The sequence below is a fragment of the Carassius gibelio genome, chromosome A7, assembly GCF_023724105.1.
Source record: "Carassius gibelio isolate Cgi1373 ecotype wild population from Czech Republic chromosome A7, carGib1.2-hapl.c, whole genome shotgun sequence".
Taxonomy (NCBI): Eukaryota; Metazoa; Chordata; class Actinopteri; order Cypriniformes; family Cyprinidae; genus Carassius; species Carassius gibelio.
In genome coordinates, this window is record NC_068377.1 from 13,222,733 (window position 1) to 13,239,335 (window position 16,603).

Here is a 16,603-nt window from a genome sequence, read left to right on the forward strand (position 1 = left end):
AGGCTATTAGATTTCATAGCTTCGGATCTTAATATTTATGTTGGTTCAGATTGACAAACCTAGTGGGGTTAAATTCAGAAATATTGTAGCTATAATTTGTATTTTATCTAGTGTTAGACATAAATCCATTGTCTTTAGCCCAGAGCTATTTCACTGGAGCTCAGCACACGTCTCATAAGAGAAAAATAGCCATGCTGTACTGGTAGTCTTCTGTGTCTGTTTACCCAGCATAAATCTAAACAGAGATGAACATTTGCAGTGACTCACAGTAAAAATGCTGAAGCAGTGTCCTGTGTGTCTCAAAGCTGCTACAGCTGTCATGTCTCTTTGATAGTCTCTTAAGTTGTGGAAAATCAGCCTGTTTTCTAGAGAAACAGCAGTTTTGAGCTTTCAGTCATGATGTTGAGAGGAGTCCAGATTGTATTGAGAGACTCCGAGACAAGCTCTGAAACTAAGGCAGTCTACTCTCTAGTGTTCAGGCCAGTCTGCCGTGTTACTGCTCGTGCTATCAGGCCGCTGCTGCTCAGTCACTTATGAAATTGGAAAAAGAGGTGATGGTTTGCAAGCCTGTGTTGGTGTCAAATATGGTGTGTAGTTAATCCTTCTGGGCCAGCTGTCAGGTGTATTCAGAATCTGCAACAATTTGTACCTCTAAATTTTAGTCCATTTATGAGATTTCATTTTTGGCCTTTGATATGAATCAGAAATGATGAATTTAGCATGCATATATTTAGCTGTATACATATACCAGGGTGTAAATATATTAAGTGACACTGATTTTATATAATCATGATTCGTTACTAAATTGTGCAAAACATCATAAAATTTGTTCATGATTGCATTAATTTCAACATTTATAGGGTCTAACATATGGCACAAAATGATTACTGAACAAATGGCTATTATTAACCAGATCTTTTAAGTGGGTTAAAAAACATACAGCACTACCAGTGTAGTCAGATTGGCAAACCCATAATTAAACCTATTCTTTCAAGTGAATGAAAACATACAACTTGTAGTTCTATCTGATGAACGAATGATTTTTATGAGCCAATTCTTTAAAAGTGAATCAGAAACATACATTCTTATTGATAGATTCTTATGAACCTGTTCTTTTAAAGGGATACTTCACCCAAAAATGACGATTCTGAAAAATAATTACGAAATGTTGAAATCCGAGAGCTTTCTGACCCTCCATAGACAGCAAGGGTCTTTCCACGGTCAAGGCACAGAAATGTAGTTAGAACATTGTTAAAATGGTCAATGTGACATCAGTGGTTCAACCGTAATTTTACAAAGCTAGGAGAATACTTTTGGTGCATGAAGAAAATAAATATAACTTTATTTAACAGTTCATCTCCCCCAAGTTACCATCTACTACCATTATTGGGAGTAAGTAAATAAAGTTCCTCTTCAGGAACTTGAGCTGCGTCGAAATGCTACGGGGGAACGTGTTTAGCATGAGCAACTCTGAATATTGTGTGTAATCTGTCCATTGGAAAAGCATGACGTCACGGGCGGGGTAACACAAGTGACCAGGAAGCTATAAAAGCACGTGCCGCGCAGCTGACGTCAGCTTTGTGTCTTTCAGCATGCGCTCTGTGTGTGCATCTGTCCTGTCAGTCTTATTTATTGCTGTTTGTCGCTATTAGCTCCTTAAAAAGTGAGCAATAGTTTGTTAAAGAGCAAAGCTAAGATAGCGTTTCAGATTGTGTGTTCCTCCCTGTCCTCGCTACTTGACAAGTGGGAATGCACACAGTCGGTGTGTGTAGTCTGCCTGGGATCGAAGCACGCTGATTCGGTTCTTAAGGGAGCTGACTGCCTGCACTGTGTACAATTGGCAATGCGGATGCTTTGATCCCGGAGAGCTCTCCTCGAGAGGGAGTCTTCGCCAGCATTCCTTGCGGTGCAGGTCCCTCTTTCGCTGAGGCGGAGTGGCGCCAGCATTCGCTGGGTTCGCAGAGAGATCTGTTGGAGGGGATGGAGACAGGCGCATCCCCATCTCCTACCTCACCCGCTAGATCTGCCCGATCTCTGGGTTTGGAAGCCAGAGCTGCGGTCCTTCCCCCAAGTAACGACCGCGACGCACAACCTTTCTTGCTGCAAAACATCAGTTGCACAAGCATCAGTTTCACAAGCATATTATGCCTAAATATTATAACAAACAGCATAAATGAGGAGCGCAGCACGCGCAGTCAGCTCTCAGAAAAAAAAGGGGGCTGATTGTGCTTCTCCGCATATCTGAGGACGGGCTGGAGACGGCTTTTCCTATCTCCACCCGTGTTCCCTTGATCTAGAGTTCATTCTCAAGGCTCAGAAGCCTTGCGGTTCCTTCCCCCTCTGACTGTGAACTTGCGGCTGCAGCTATTTATATCCGAGGAGATTAATATTGTTTGTGTGACTAAGCGGCTCGCACGCTGCTGAGAACACGCGTGTATTACATCATTTTCAGTTTTGATGTGAATCTTACCACACCAGACCATGTTTACTTGTCTGATTGGTTAGCTGCATTCAATTCTGTCGAATTAAATTCATTATTTATCTGACTTTGAGAAGTTAGATATGAATTGTATCACTAGCCAGACTGTGTTTACTTGTCTGCTTGTTTGGCTCCATTTTGAGGAATTAAATTCAGTGTTTATCTGACTATGAGAAGTTAGATATAGAATTTGTTGATTCTTTATCTGAATCTTACCATGCCAGATCGTGTTTACTTGTCTGGTTGTTTAGCTGCATTTAATTCTGATGAATTAAATTCAGTGTTTATCTGACTATGAGAAGTTAAATATATCATTTTCAATATGAATTGTATAATTTTCAATATGAATTGTATCACACATTTTATCTCACTTTGGCTGGGCTGAATATGGCTCACAGATCTAATCTCCTCGACGGCTCTCCATGGGAGATTTCGATCAGGACCGATCTACTCTCTCAGCCGCAGGGCACGATAGTTCACCCTCCCCCGGAGTTATGAACACTATGGGTGTGGCCTCAATGAGGAAACTGCACGCACTGAGGTGGAAACTCTTCACCTCTTGGTGCAGAGACCACCAGCTTGACCCAGCTAACTGCCCAGTCAGTACAGTTCTGGAGTTTCTACAAGCGAAGGTTTTCTGCAGGGTTGACCCACTCCAACTTAAAGGTTTACGTGGCGGCCATTGCGGCCTACCATGTCCCTCTTGGTGGACAATCAGTGGGAAGACAGTCCCTACGGTCACGTTTCCTCCGCGCCGAGGCCTCCAGTAATGTCCCGTGTCCCCCCCCTGGATCTTGGTTGTGCTGTTAGAGGCTCTGTAATGCTCCATTCGATATACAGATACAGATAGACATCTGACCCTTAAAACTGCCTTCCTGTTGGCTATTACCTCTTTGAGGAGAGTTGGAGATCCACAGGCCCCTACTCATTTCATATGTTGATAGATAGTTGAGACTATCAACGTAACCTATGAGTCCTCTGGTCTCCCTCGCTGATGGGAGGCAAGGCTCACTCCACACAGGGTATGACAGCCTCCAAGGTCTTCTTAGCAGGTGCGTCCATGCTGGACATCTGCAATGTTGCGGGGTGGTCCACACCCTCCACTTTCGTGAGACTCTATGGTCTAGATATGCAAGCCACGCCCGGCTCTTCTGTTCTCTCGTCCCAAGCTGTGCTCTTCGGATACACACTAGACAGGGATTTGGTAGACTGGCAGCGTGGGCACCTCGTTCCCTGTAGCATTTCGACGCAGCTCGAGTTCCTGTAGAGGAATGTCTCAAGGTTACGCATGGAACCACGGTTCCTCAAGGGAACGAGACACTGCATCAGCTGCGTGGCACGTGCTTTTATAGCTTCCTGGTCGCTTACGTAACCCTGCCAGTGATGTCATGCTCTTCCAATGGATAGATTACACACGATATTCAGAGTCGCTCACGCTAAATGTGTTCCCCTGCAGCATTTTGACGCAGCTTCTCATTCCCTCGAGGAACCATGGTTACATGCGTTAACCTTGAGACTTTTTTTGTTTCTTTGCGCACAAAAAGTATTATTATATCTACATAAAATTACATTTGAACCACTGATATGCACTATTTTGTATTCTTGGTAGCTTTCTTGGCCTTGAATATGGTTGTTCTCTTGCTCTCTATGAAGGGACAGAAAGCACTCAGATTTCATAAAGAATATCTTAATTTGAGTTCTGAAGATGAATGAATGTCTTACTGATTTGGAACGACATGAGGGTGAGTAATAAATGACAGAATTTTCTTTTGTGGGTGAACTATCCCTTTGAATTTATTTGAAAACAGTGCAAGAGTGCAGTCTGATTGCTGAATAAATGACTATTATAAACTAGTTCTTTAAAGTGAGTAAAAAGCATATATCATGACTAGTGTTGTTAGATTTACAAACTAATGATTCTCATAAAGAGATTATTTTTAGTTAGTCAAAAAAATACAATCCAGCCAGTATAGTCCTATTCACAAATGGAATCAAAATAATAGAGCATGACCAGAGAAGTCAGAGTTGCTAAAAAAAATGTTTCCTCTGAACCAGTTCTTCACAAAAACATACAGCATGAAGTTTGTTCTTAAAAAAAACAACAGTTATTTTAAGGTACACACAGCATGACCAGAGTAGTCCAATTCACATTTTGAATCAATCAGGTGTACCAATGCATTTTTACACCCCTAATGTATAAATAGCTTAAAGTATCTGCTAAATCCTCCAGTTATGTATATGTACACAATTTGGTATATATATCCTAAATTTGAGGTATGATGTCTAATTCAGAACTAGTCTTTGACCATCTTCCTTGATTTTGTTTGTAATGAATCAACACCCATTCCATTCCATCCAGTGATGATCACAGATCAGATAGAGACTGTTCAGCCACAGATACTCAATCACAGATAGCCAATAAGACCTTTGAACAATAATACAACTGTACTTTCAAACAGTTGAACATGCCTGCAGATGTGTGCTGTGTTTGTGTCAGTGTGTTCCAATACATGGCTTATTGTCTCCAGTTAATGCAGTCTCATTCTGCCTCTCATCATCTCACCTTGCCTCGTCTGTGATCCTCATTGTTCATGTATTTGTTCTCTGTCTCTCTCGTTTTCTTGTTCTTCTCCCATCTATGCACCCAGGCAGCCCATTGAGTAACTTCTTTGACGTAATTAAACAGCTCTTTTCAGACGAGAAGAACGGGCAGGTGTCCCATCCACACGGCACGCCCAAGCATGCCAACAGCAAGAGACTTGACCCTGAGCCTAATGACTCCAAATGCCCATCTGGCCAAGACAAAGCCAAGATGGCACCATCAGTTGGGACACAGGAACAGCCTTAAAACCAGGAGAAATACTAGATTACTAGTTTTAAAATAAATAAAATTGAATAAAATAATCCAGTCATGGTGAAAGGATACTGAAAGAATGTTGTTGACTCAAGCTGGTTTTAACCAAGCCTCTACAAAGTTTTATATTATGGATTGAACATTGAAGTACTGTACTGACCCGACACTTCATAAAAAGCAATTACAGAGACACATGCCTATTTTTTTTTCTCCAGTGTTGTTTGTTCTTCACTGTGTTTCGTTATGTTCTGTTTTATGATGCCTTTATTTATTTCTGCTACCAGGAATTATCCAGAAAACGTGTTAAAGCCCCAAGTCCTTCTCTTGCACAACAAGATTCATGTATGGCACATTGATGGAGGGCACATTACACAGGAAGTTCAGTACAAGCAGCTGAGGGAAACTCCTCATTATGATGCATCTAAACACCCCAAACACCAACAAGAGCTCCAACCTATTCCTCAACTCCTTCCTTCTGCAGCTACTGTACATACAGCCACATATGTCCGAGGATTTGGAGTGAAGCCTTAAAATAAAGAGGTTTATGAATTCTCACTAAGCTAACCCACAATTCAACTTTTCATTTAAACATACTTTTTTTGTTTTGTTTTTACCCTTGCTCGTCTTTTTTCCTTCCCTCTGCTGATGCACACACAAATAAACAGAAGTAAAACCGGACATCGTTACAAATGGCGAATGGAACTCTGGATGCCCTCGAGGACCGTGGTTGGATTGTATTCTTTTCAATATATTCTTTCTCTGTGAAATTAAGAATTTAAAACATTTTATGGACTCAGTGTCATTGCTGTACAAGATCTGGATAACCTATTTGAAAAATGGTGGGGATGAACTTTGGGGTGGGCTGTGGACTGGGACACGGGTGGGAGGGGGGCATCAGTAAATGATCTATTCTGTTGTACAGACTGAAAATATTCCTTATGTAACAAATGTCTATAAATGACATTGCTTGGATGAATTGTGTTGCCACATCCTTTTTTTTTTCATGTAACGTTCATGAAATGTTAGTTTTGAATGACGATTGTGTTTAATGTAATTTCAATTTGTATTTATTTTGTGTTTACTTTTTATTGAGAAACATCTGCAGGATTCAGAGACCTCTTACCTTTTTTTGTAACTTATTTATGTGTTTTTGTCATTTTTTATTTATTCAGTTTGGAATATTTATATATACAGAACTGGGTGGTGGAGATTTTATTGTCTGCATCAGGGCGACTTATCAGATTGTTTGAAGGATCATAACACTTATCCGATTTTGTGAATGAAGCACTCTTTCTTTCCTGGCTTTGAACCGATTAAAGAGCTTGTGTTATATGTTAAATTATTTACTAGTAATTTAAGGATACATTAACATGACAACGAAAATGGAAAATTTGTCATTTGTCAAAATTTTCCTTGCATTTTTTAAAAGTTTCACGTATACATGACAACATTTTCAAAATGATACGCATTTACACATCTGCGAAAACAGGCCAAAACACTATTACTGTACGTATGCCAGGCCTTGTTAGTAAACCGTACCTCTAGGGAAGTGACAATTATATGTTGTATATGATGCATGTCCGCTAGGGCTACACAATAAATCACATGCAATATTAATGCACATCTTGTCAGTAAAGACGGTTCTGTAATCAGCAGTAAATCTCCATCACGTGCTTTCACATGAAGCAGCATTAACTACACAGAGCCATTGTTTACGATCATATTTTGCACGTTTCGTGTATCTTGACAGTGAATAACGGCTCTGTGTAGTAAATGCTGCTCCATGCGAAAACCCACACGTGATGGAGATTTACCGCTGATTACAGACCGGCTTTACTAACAAGATGCACATTAAATATCCCATGCTATAAGTAGGGGTGCACCGAACACGATCGGCCGATCGTTATGCGCATCTCGTCAGTAAAGCCGGTTCTCTAATCAGCTGTAAATTCCCTCAGGTGCGTGATTTCACATAGAGCAGCTGTTACTACATGGAGCCTTTGTTAACAGAGAAGCTGCGCAAATCCACGTTCATTTTCAGCGTTTATTTGGGAATTTACTGCCGATTAGAGAACCGGCTTTACTGACAAGATGTGCATTGACGATCGGCCGATCTGTGCACCCCTAACTATAAGTGTGACGTTTTCATGAACAAGCACTTTAAAACCTGTTTTCGGTCCATTTACAAAACACTGCTGTTGTGTAAACGAACGGTCAAAACACATAAAAAGTTTCCCATTTTTGGCTGAAAACGTTGTCATGTAAATGGCCCCTAAGAATGTAGACTAGCCTCTTTAGAGTGGAGGTGAGGGATAATTAAGTATTGATATTTGTCACTCATCTCATTGTGTGTCTAAAACAGGTAGATGAGCTCAAATCACTTTGTAAATAGATAACTTTGGACAAAGACTTTCTTAAAACCATCAAGGGGATCCTGCTGCTCCTGACTATCTCTCGTATTGCATGTCTGACATTCAGCTTTAATTTGCATGATGATGTGGATGTTAAATTTCTCCTCCCCTTCACATTTTTCATCATCGACTTGTTTCCCCCATTATCATGCCTTAATTTTCAGTTGGTTGTTTTTCCCTTATCTCCCTTAACGTGAACACTATCTGGCCACATGCTCTGCAGCATCATGCTCTGGGGTTCTGGGATTTCATATCATGATCACTTATGGGAACATACAGCATGGAGAATAAGCGGAGATGAACTCTAAGCAATACACATTGTTGTCCTTCCTATTTTGTACTTCGGGAGAAAAAAGGAGCAAAGCTGGATTGTAATGTATTACAGATTTGATTAATACAGGGTGGGAAAAATAGAATTGCCACTATTGTATCCCCTTGTAACTATACTGTGAACAACTTCACTGCAACAGAAATAAATCCATTGACTTTGGGATTTACTTTTTTTGTTTTTGTTGCTGTTTTCTCTTAAACGTAGGCTGCGATGGGGCAAGATGACCCCCTATAGCTTATGTTTTATTTCTTAACACATGATGAATGGACTATTTATTTTATGTATTTATTCATTTATGTATTTATTCATCTAAATATCAACATTTGTAAGATTATCAGTCAAAACAGTTGAGGATAAGTGATCTCTGGAAAATAATAATTGTATTTTCTCTAGAAAATTTGTGATTTTATGTTAAATATAAAGTTTGTCCCTAATGAGAAATTTATGGACACTTTAATGTTTTTAGATTACTTGAGTAACAATATATAAAGATGAAATTAGAACCTTTGGTGTAAGATGGTTGTTGGGGTTATTATTTAATAATTCCACATGTGAGATGTACTTTACTCCATGGCCCTTTAGGGGCTCCGAAGTGGAAAAAATATGGTTCAAATATTTTGCATTCTCTCACAAAAAAAATGTGTGCTTTACTACAATAAACATGGATTAACTATGATAGCTGGAGTAATCCACAGTAACCAAATAACTGAGTCTTACTACAGTCGTTGCCAAAAGTTTTGAGAATTACATAAATATTGGAAATTGTAAAAGTTGCTGCTTAAGTTTTATAATAGCAATTTACATATACTCCAGAATGTTATGAAGAGAGATTAATTGCAAAGTCCTTTTTTCCATTAAAATTAACTTAATCCCCAAAAAACCTTTCCTCCGCAATTCATTGCTGTCATTAAATGACCTGCTGAGATCATTTCAGTAATCGTCTTGTTAACTCCGGTGAGAATGATGACGAGCACAAGGCTGGAGATCATTATGTCAGGCTGATTGGGTTAGAATGGCAGACTTGACATGTTAAAAGGAGGGTGATGCTTGAAATCATTGTTCTTCCATTGTTAACCATGGTGACCTGCAAAGGAACGCATGCAGCCATCATTGCGTTGCATAAAAATGGCTTCACAGGCAAGGATATTGTGGCTACTAAGATTGCACCTAAATCAACAATTTATAGGATCATCAAGAACTTCAAGGAAAAAGGTTCAATTCTTGTAAAGAAGGCTTCAGGGCGTCCAAGAAAGTCCAGCGCCAGGATCGTCTCCTAAAGAGGATTCAGCTGCGGGATCGGAGTGCCACCAGTGCAGAGCTTGCTCAGGAATGGCAGCAGGCAGGTGTGAGCGCATCTGCACGCACAGTGAGGCCAAGACTTTTGGAAGATGGCCTGGTGTCAAGAAGGGCAGCAAAGAAGCCACTTCTCTCCAAAACAAAACATCAGGGACAGATTGATCTTCTGCAGAAAGTATAATGAATGGACTGCTGAGGACTGGGGCAAAGTCATATTCTCAGATGAAGAAGCCCCTTTCCGATTGTTTGGGGCATCTGGAAAAAGGCTTGTCCGGAGAAGAAAAGGTGAGCGCTACCATCAGTCCTGTGTCATCCAACAAAAGCATCCTGACACCATTCATGTGTGGGGTTGCTTCTCATCCAAGGGAGTGGGCTCACTCACATTTCTGCCCAAAAACACAGCCATGAATAAAGAAGGGTACCAAAACACCCTCCAACAGCAACTTCTTCCAACAACAGTTTGGTGAAGAACAATGCATTTTCCAGCACGATGGAGCACTGTGCCATAATGCAAAAGTGATAACTAAGTGGCTCGGGGACCAGAATGTTGAAATTTTGGGTCCATGGCCTGGAAACTCCCCAGATCTTAATCACATTGAGAACTTGTGGTCAATCCTCAAGAGGCAGGTGGACAAACAAAAACCCACTAATTCTGACAAACTCCAAGAAATGATTATGAAAGAATGGGTTGCTATCAGTCAGGATTTGGCCCAGAAGTTGATTGAGAGCATGGCCAGTCGAATTGCAGAGGTCCTGAAAAAGAAGGGCCAACACTGCAAATACTGACTCTTTGCATAAATGTCATATAATTGTCGATAAAAGCCTTTGAAACGTATGAAGAACTTGTCATTATATTTCAGTACATCACAGAAACAACTGAAACAAAGATCTAAAAGCTGTTTAGCAGCAAACTTTATGAAAACTAATATTTATGTAATTCTCAAAACTTTTTGCCACGACTGTACATCATAGTAGTAAACCATAGTAACTACTATCCACAGTTTTACTCCAGCATTACTATATTACTACTGTAGTAGAAATGGAAACCATGGTTTGAAAAAAAAAAAAAAAACGATTACTACAGTCATGATTACATATCATTTCAAAGCAGGTTGACAGAAAAATCATGTTTCAAGGTTACAATCCCAAAATATCCTTTAAATATGCAGAGGTGACTGACGACATCTGGCAATGTCGATATATTGCGGTAAGTTTTTTTTTTTTTAAGTTAAAATCTGCAGTTTTGCATCATCTGGCAGAATTTTGCTGACAAATACATGGGCATATCTCAGTATACGTAACTCCGAAAGAGTAAATGTTACACTTTTAAGAAGGATGCGATGTTCGTACGATGACACAATGCTACTTCTGTTCTATTAATCAGCTACCTTAACAGACTATCATAAACAACATGTCTGATAGCGCAAATGTTTACACAGATACATGGCAACGGACACATTACACTCTATACCACTCAATTATCAAGCAATACCTGCTATAAATCCACTAACATTGTAACAAAACTCTCACAAAGTATAAATAAAAGATAGGATGAATAACATCACTAAAGTATCACTAACTCCTTTAAAAGGAGTGCAAGCAAGTGACGTATACACTCAAACATAACTATTTATGAAACTGTATTTTAAATCACTGTTTTCATTATTTTTAATCAAAGCTTTTAACCTTCTATGAAATATGCTAATGAACTGACTTTAGTTCATGAACTATATTTTACCAAAGTTTTCCATAACAATCTGACAAAACTATTAATAAAACATTTTACCACCGAATCTTACTTGAATTCTTATTAACAGTACAAACTGAATTAATTTTTCTATTAAATGGCTGACAGAGTGATGCTACATGAAGGTTTACTATGCTAATGTGTTATCACAGGGTGAGCCTGATTTCACCAAGTACAACATGTTCATGAATCAACATCCTTGTTGATCCTGAATCAACATTTCAATCAACCAGTCAGAATTCTGATATAACTTTACTGGAAATATCTGTTTTAGGCTTAAAGTCAGGGTTAGGTACTTCTACACTCTTGTTAATCAGCTATAATTTCCCACTGCTTTTAGGAATAAATTATGGGTAGGGTTAGGTTTAGGGGTAGGGTTTGGGTTAAATCTATATTTTTAATAATAATGTTGATCCAGGGTCAACAAAAGATGTTGATCCAGGAGCATGTCGTACTTGGCAAAATCACGGCGACAGTTATCACAGACACGTGTGTTATCTGAACTCAAGCTGTATGTCACTCACTACACACAACTAATTAATGTTCGTAGGCATCTTGATTCAGAATCATCCCTCATTTTGAATTCTCAACTCAACTATGTGTTTTTAGACATTTACTTATCACTTTGCTCCTGCTTAAATTTAAATTTAGCAGTCTTTCTTGATACTCTCATCCACCATTTTATGTATGACACAATTATTCACGGTAAAAGTTAACATTTCTTAATTTCTCAGGTGCGAACTACGACTCTATGAGAACAGAGTACTGTTGTGCATTACTACAGTAATGATTAATGTCAGCTTACCTGTTAAAATAACATGAAAAACACAGGTTTAACAAGGAGCGCTCTCCGTTGCGTGTACACCACACCGACACTCTAGTCACCTACTGAATGCTACTTCAGTTCTATTAGTCAGTTACTGATGCGTAGTGTAAAGCTTGGTTGCCCTCTGCTGGCGAACCTGAGTTTAACAACATATTTACACAGAACACTGTGCAATCCAGTAATGCAAGTTAATGACAAAATACTTATCTTTGTTTCCAGACAACAGTCTTTACACAGTTCAAAATATGAAGGGGCCTGTCTTTTTTATATACTCAGGACTACAGTAAACATTGTTTTTTCACATATATTACCATCATAGTAGCGATACAAAGCAGGTGGAAAATAACCTGCTTTAAATAATGCTTTAAGGCAATGACTACAATAAATGGTAACACTTTAGTATAGGGTCCGATTCTCACTAATAACTAGTTGCTTATTAGCATGCCTATATTGGCTGTTTATTAGTGCTTATAAAGTACATATAATGCATGACATCCATAATACCCAATACCCTAAACTTAACAACTACCTTATAAACTATTAATAAGCAGCAAATTAGGAGTTAATTGAGGCAAAAGTCATAGTTAATGGTTAGTTAATAGTGAGAATTGGACATTAAAATAAAGTGTGACCCAATAAATAATATCTGGCAGTTTTGCATGTCTTTCTATAGTTGCTGTCATCTGAAGTCTTTGTATATATTGCCATCATCTGAAGGCTTCACAAGTGAGGCAGGATCCAAACTGCCATAATAATAATAAAAGTAACATTAAGATGGACACCATAAAGCCAGGCAAGCACTGTGCGATTTATAATAGTCCTTTATGATTGTTGCTTGTCAGACTGCAAGGACATGATCCTCATGTTGCACTGTAGGATCTCAGTTGTCATTAATGTCAGACTGTGCAACAGCCAAAACATGTTAAATATGGACCTTCACAAGAAACATCAACCCTTGGTGTCATCAACACATTTGGTGAAGGTGACCTGCATTACACACAGGAATGTTATTGTGGCTAACGGTGTATGTCCGCTGGCAGAGCGAGCATTTTCAGTTCATTCCTATGAAAATTCTATTTAAATGAATTAATGCTCACTCCTCATAGTGGCCCTACTCAGGAAAGAGCTGGTTCCCAGAACTGATTCAGCTGCTGTCTGCAGCCCGTGGCCAATACCACTGAAGAGAGACCCTCTCTCGCAAGCTGCAGCTGTGGAGTCTTCATATTTGGTCCCTCAACGAGAATCTAGCCAGCTCCCCATGAGAGTCACTAATACCATTCTAGAGGCTAGAGCTCCGTCTACAAGACGTCTTTATTCCCTTAAATGGTCAGTCTCCTGTGATTGGTGTTTAGCACAAAGTTTGGATCCATATTCTTGTGACGTGTCCCACATGCTAACCTTCCTTCAGGAGTTTTTGGACAAGGGCCATACCCCTTCCACACTCAAGATTTATGTGGCAGTCATCGCGACAAATCATTCTGATTGGCATATAACCATATTTTAATTCGTTGGAATAGTGAATTTTTGCTAAATGTGTGCAAAAAATTATCACAATTAAAAGAACCAAAGACTTAAACTATGTCAGTCTGTGTTCATTGAATTTATTTAATAAACGAGTTTCACAATTTGAGTTGAATTACTGAAATAAATTAACTTTTCCACAACATTCTAATTTATTGAGATGCACCTGCATAGTCCTGAGGGCCCTCAAGAGACACTTCAAATGGCAGTCCTGTGACCCATGTCACTCAAAACTGCTCTTCTTTCTGCCTTAACATCGGTCAAACGAGTAAGTTACTTGGGGCTAACGATTGTAAAGTCATTCTACAACCACAAAGCAGTTATGTACCTAAGGTGCGCTCAACTCCATTAAGAACCCAGGTTATTTCCCTGTTAACTCTCCCTATGGCAGATGGCGAGCAGCTTTCCAACTTGATTTGTCCTGTTTAGACACTCAGAGTGTAGTTGATGTTCTGCCATGATTCCATTCGATATTTCATGAAGAACTTTGAGCTTCTCTCTGTGTGTGTTTGTGAATGTTTGTGTGTGTGTGATGTGACTATAGTTCTCTCAAAAGAAATGGTGAATTGCTGGTGAAGTAACTCTCAGAGTAGTTCTAAAGATAAAGTTCATGTGTTTATAGTGAGACGACAGACGACAGTTTAATACAGCAGATTCCTTCATAATGTGTGGAGTGGAGCTATCAAAATAGGGGCTAGACCCTTTTGGGGTAGGGGCATGTTTGTTTGGTGATTTTAAATATCAACATTGGCTTCCAGAAATCACTTACCCCACCTTTAAGTAAAATAACCATTTTAGATTTAAACCGTACCTTAAAGTGAAAGTGAAGGAGTCAGAACGATTAAAACATATATAACAAACGTGATACATTAAGTGATATATTATTCTTACGTAATGTAAGAATTTTAAAGAAAAAAATATGTTTTTTTATAGCTTCTGGAGCAAGGCCGCTGCCGTCTTGCAGTACCACCACGTGTGATGTCACGGTTGGTTCCCTCCGATGGCCAGTGCAGTAATATAAGCATTTCTTTAAATTTGGAAAACAACTTGTATTGAAATGGAGGAAGATGACCTTGAAAGGTCCAAAAGCTATAACAAAACATACTTTATTCTAATCTATATATCAAAATAAAATTATGAAGTGCTCCATTGTGAACGTATGGAGCTATGAACTACAGGAAAAATTTGTCCAAACTGAGTTATGAATGAATGAAACACCTTTGTTCGTGGGCAGGGTTTCATCTTTTTTTGAAGCACCCCTGGGCGGACCCCCACCTGCTGTTAGCATTCCATTGACTCCCATTCATTTTGGCGTCATTTTGACGGCAAATAACTTTACATCTGAGGCGTTTAAAGACTCCGTTTGTCCATTCATTATTTCTAAAGAAACACGAAAATGTATGAAAGGCTCCATTACCTTATATCTTACGTTATGGTAAAAATAGGCTAACGATTGCGTCATAACCTGCGACTCTCTGTCGCACAGTAGAGAAATTACCATATGGACAGGAGGTGAAGCTCGCAGGCAATCTTTTACTGTCTATGGGGCTATCGGGGGGACGTGGAGGCATAAAGTCAAGGGAGAAGTCCATAGAGTCCATAAAAATTTGCTCCCGTTCACGCTCGCCGTCTTTGCAAGCTCTGGTGGGTGATTCAGATTTCTCTTTGCACAGCTATTAGAAGACTTACAATTGTCAGAGAGGTTGCTCACGTCACATCGACTATCAAGCTCAGTTTGAGTCTGCGTTGTACGCTAAACCCCCAGGAAGTGCGTGCCTCTAATCGACTTCACTTGTCTCCGTTGAATCCATGGGGGTAAGGTTTCATATTTTATTGAGAGTGAGGAGTCACGTGGCGATTTGGGTTGATTTGGGAGGGGTCTGAGCCGGTCGGCCATGATGGTAGGATACGCTATCGGTTGCCAGGGCCAATGCCTTCAGAAGCTCTCAGGCATCCATCCAAAATATCGACCCATACGAGCTCCCTGCAGTGGCACAGAGACCTGAACAATTTACCTCTGTGCACACATATGGACATTGGGGATTATATTGTTTACCATGTGAGTCACCTTGCATTCACGCTGGTAATGGCTTTAATCTATCCAGGACATTTACATCTTGCAATCACACATTTAACTACCCTAGCTAACCCAGAACTGGTTTGTCCACTTTGCAGCCCCCAACACAAAAACCTAGTAAAATCAAATTATAACTAAACATACAGAGCTTTAGCCTACATCAAAACATGTTGGAAATGTTTGTGTACATTGAACATCTCGTTACAATCTAGTCTTTACGAAACAGTCGCAGTTAATTACTTTGTCATTTTGGTCAAGAAGTGCATTCTAAATGCAATGTAATTACAATACACTAAAACGTATGTGAATAAACTTACTTTGGCCAGTACAACACTGTTTTCTTCACCTGCTGTAGATGGACCCAGCCACAGCAGAAAGCCTCGTAACTTTACAAAGACTTGTGGCTTTTAAACTCCTGCATTGTGTAGTAACTTAAACCAAAAACAATATAATTCCCAATGTCCATATGTGTGCATGGAGGTAAATGGTCCAGGTCTCTGTGCTGCTGCAGGGAGCTCGTGTGGGTCGATATTTTGGATGCTTGAGAGCTTCTCCAAATACCGCTGTTTTGCGCTTGGTGTAACATAAAAAAAAACTGTGTTCCTATGTTTTCCATATGTGTCATGAGAGGTACTGGAGCAGTTTTTAACGCAGCAGTAACTTCCAGGCATGGTAAAACAGTGCAGAATTGTGAGAACCTCCTCTACTACCGAGTTAACATCACACGTAAACAATTCTGATTCGGTGGGTGATTCAGATTTATCTTGGCACAGCGATTAGAAGGCGTACAGGTTGCTCACGTGACATCTACCTCATCAAGCTCTGTTTGAGTCTGCCAGTACGCTTGTCCCCCAGCAAGTGCGTGCTTCTAATTGACTTAATTTGTCTCCATTGAATCCAATGGGGTCGCTGTGTCCGATTCTTTTACTGTCTATATGCTTGAGAAACGGTCTGTGTTTCTTCCACAGCTCGCTTGCTTTAATTTTAAATGCTACCTGTTCAAAATATCTTATTTAATATCTTTAAATATGTTACATACAAATGTCAAGGATCACAAAAGA

The 16,603-nt window shown here is 39.6% G+C and overlaps 1 protein-coding gene and 1 long non-coding RNA gene across 8 annotated transcripts in view; one reads left to right on the top strand and one right to left on the bottom strand.

Moving 5' to 3' along the window:
* Positions 1–8,241, top strand: part of LOC128016613 (serine/threonine-protein kinase BRSK2) — a 122,817-nt gene extending 114,576 nt beyond the window's left edge. For 6 of the 7 annotated variants that reach the window (XM_052601260.1, XM_052601258.1, XM_052601259.1 and 3 more), the window contains one exon: positions 5,128–8,241. In XM_052601260.1, coding sequence (XP_052457220.1) covers positions 5,128–5,327 — 200 coding nt within the window. In that variant the 3' untranslated portion in view covers positions 5,328–8,241. The remainder of the gene's footprint in view (positions 1–5,127) is intronic. The other variant, XM_052601261.1, reaches the window with a different exon arrangement.
* LOC128016614 (uncharacterized) lies at positions 4,906–11,999 on the bottom strand. Its single transcript, XR_008184224.1, has 2 exons — positions 11,924–11,999; positions 4,906–5,322 (listed from the first exon to the last, which is right to left on the bottom strand). It is a non-coding gene; the product is annotated as an uncharacterized LOC128016614 (long non-coding RNA).
* Positions 12,000–16,603: the final 4,604 nt, after the last annotated feature.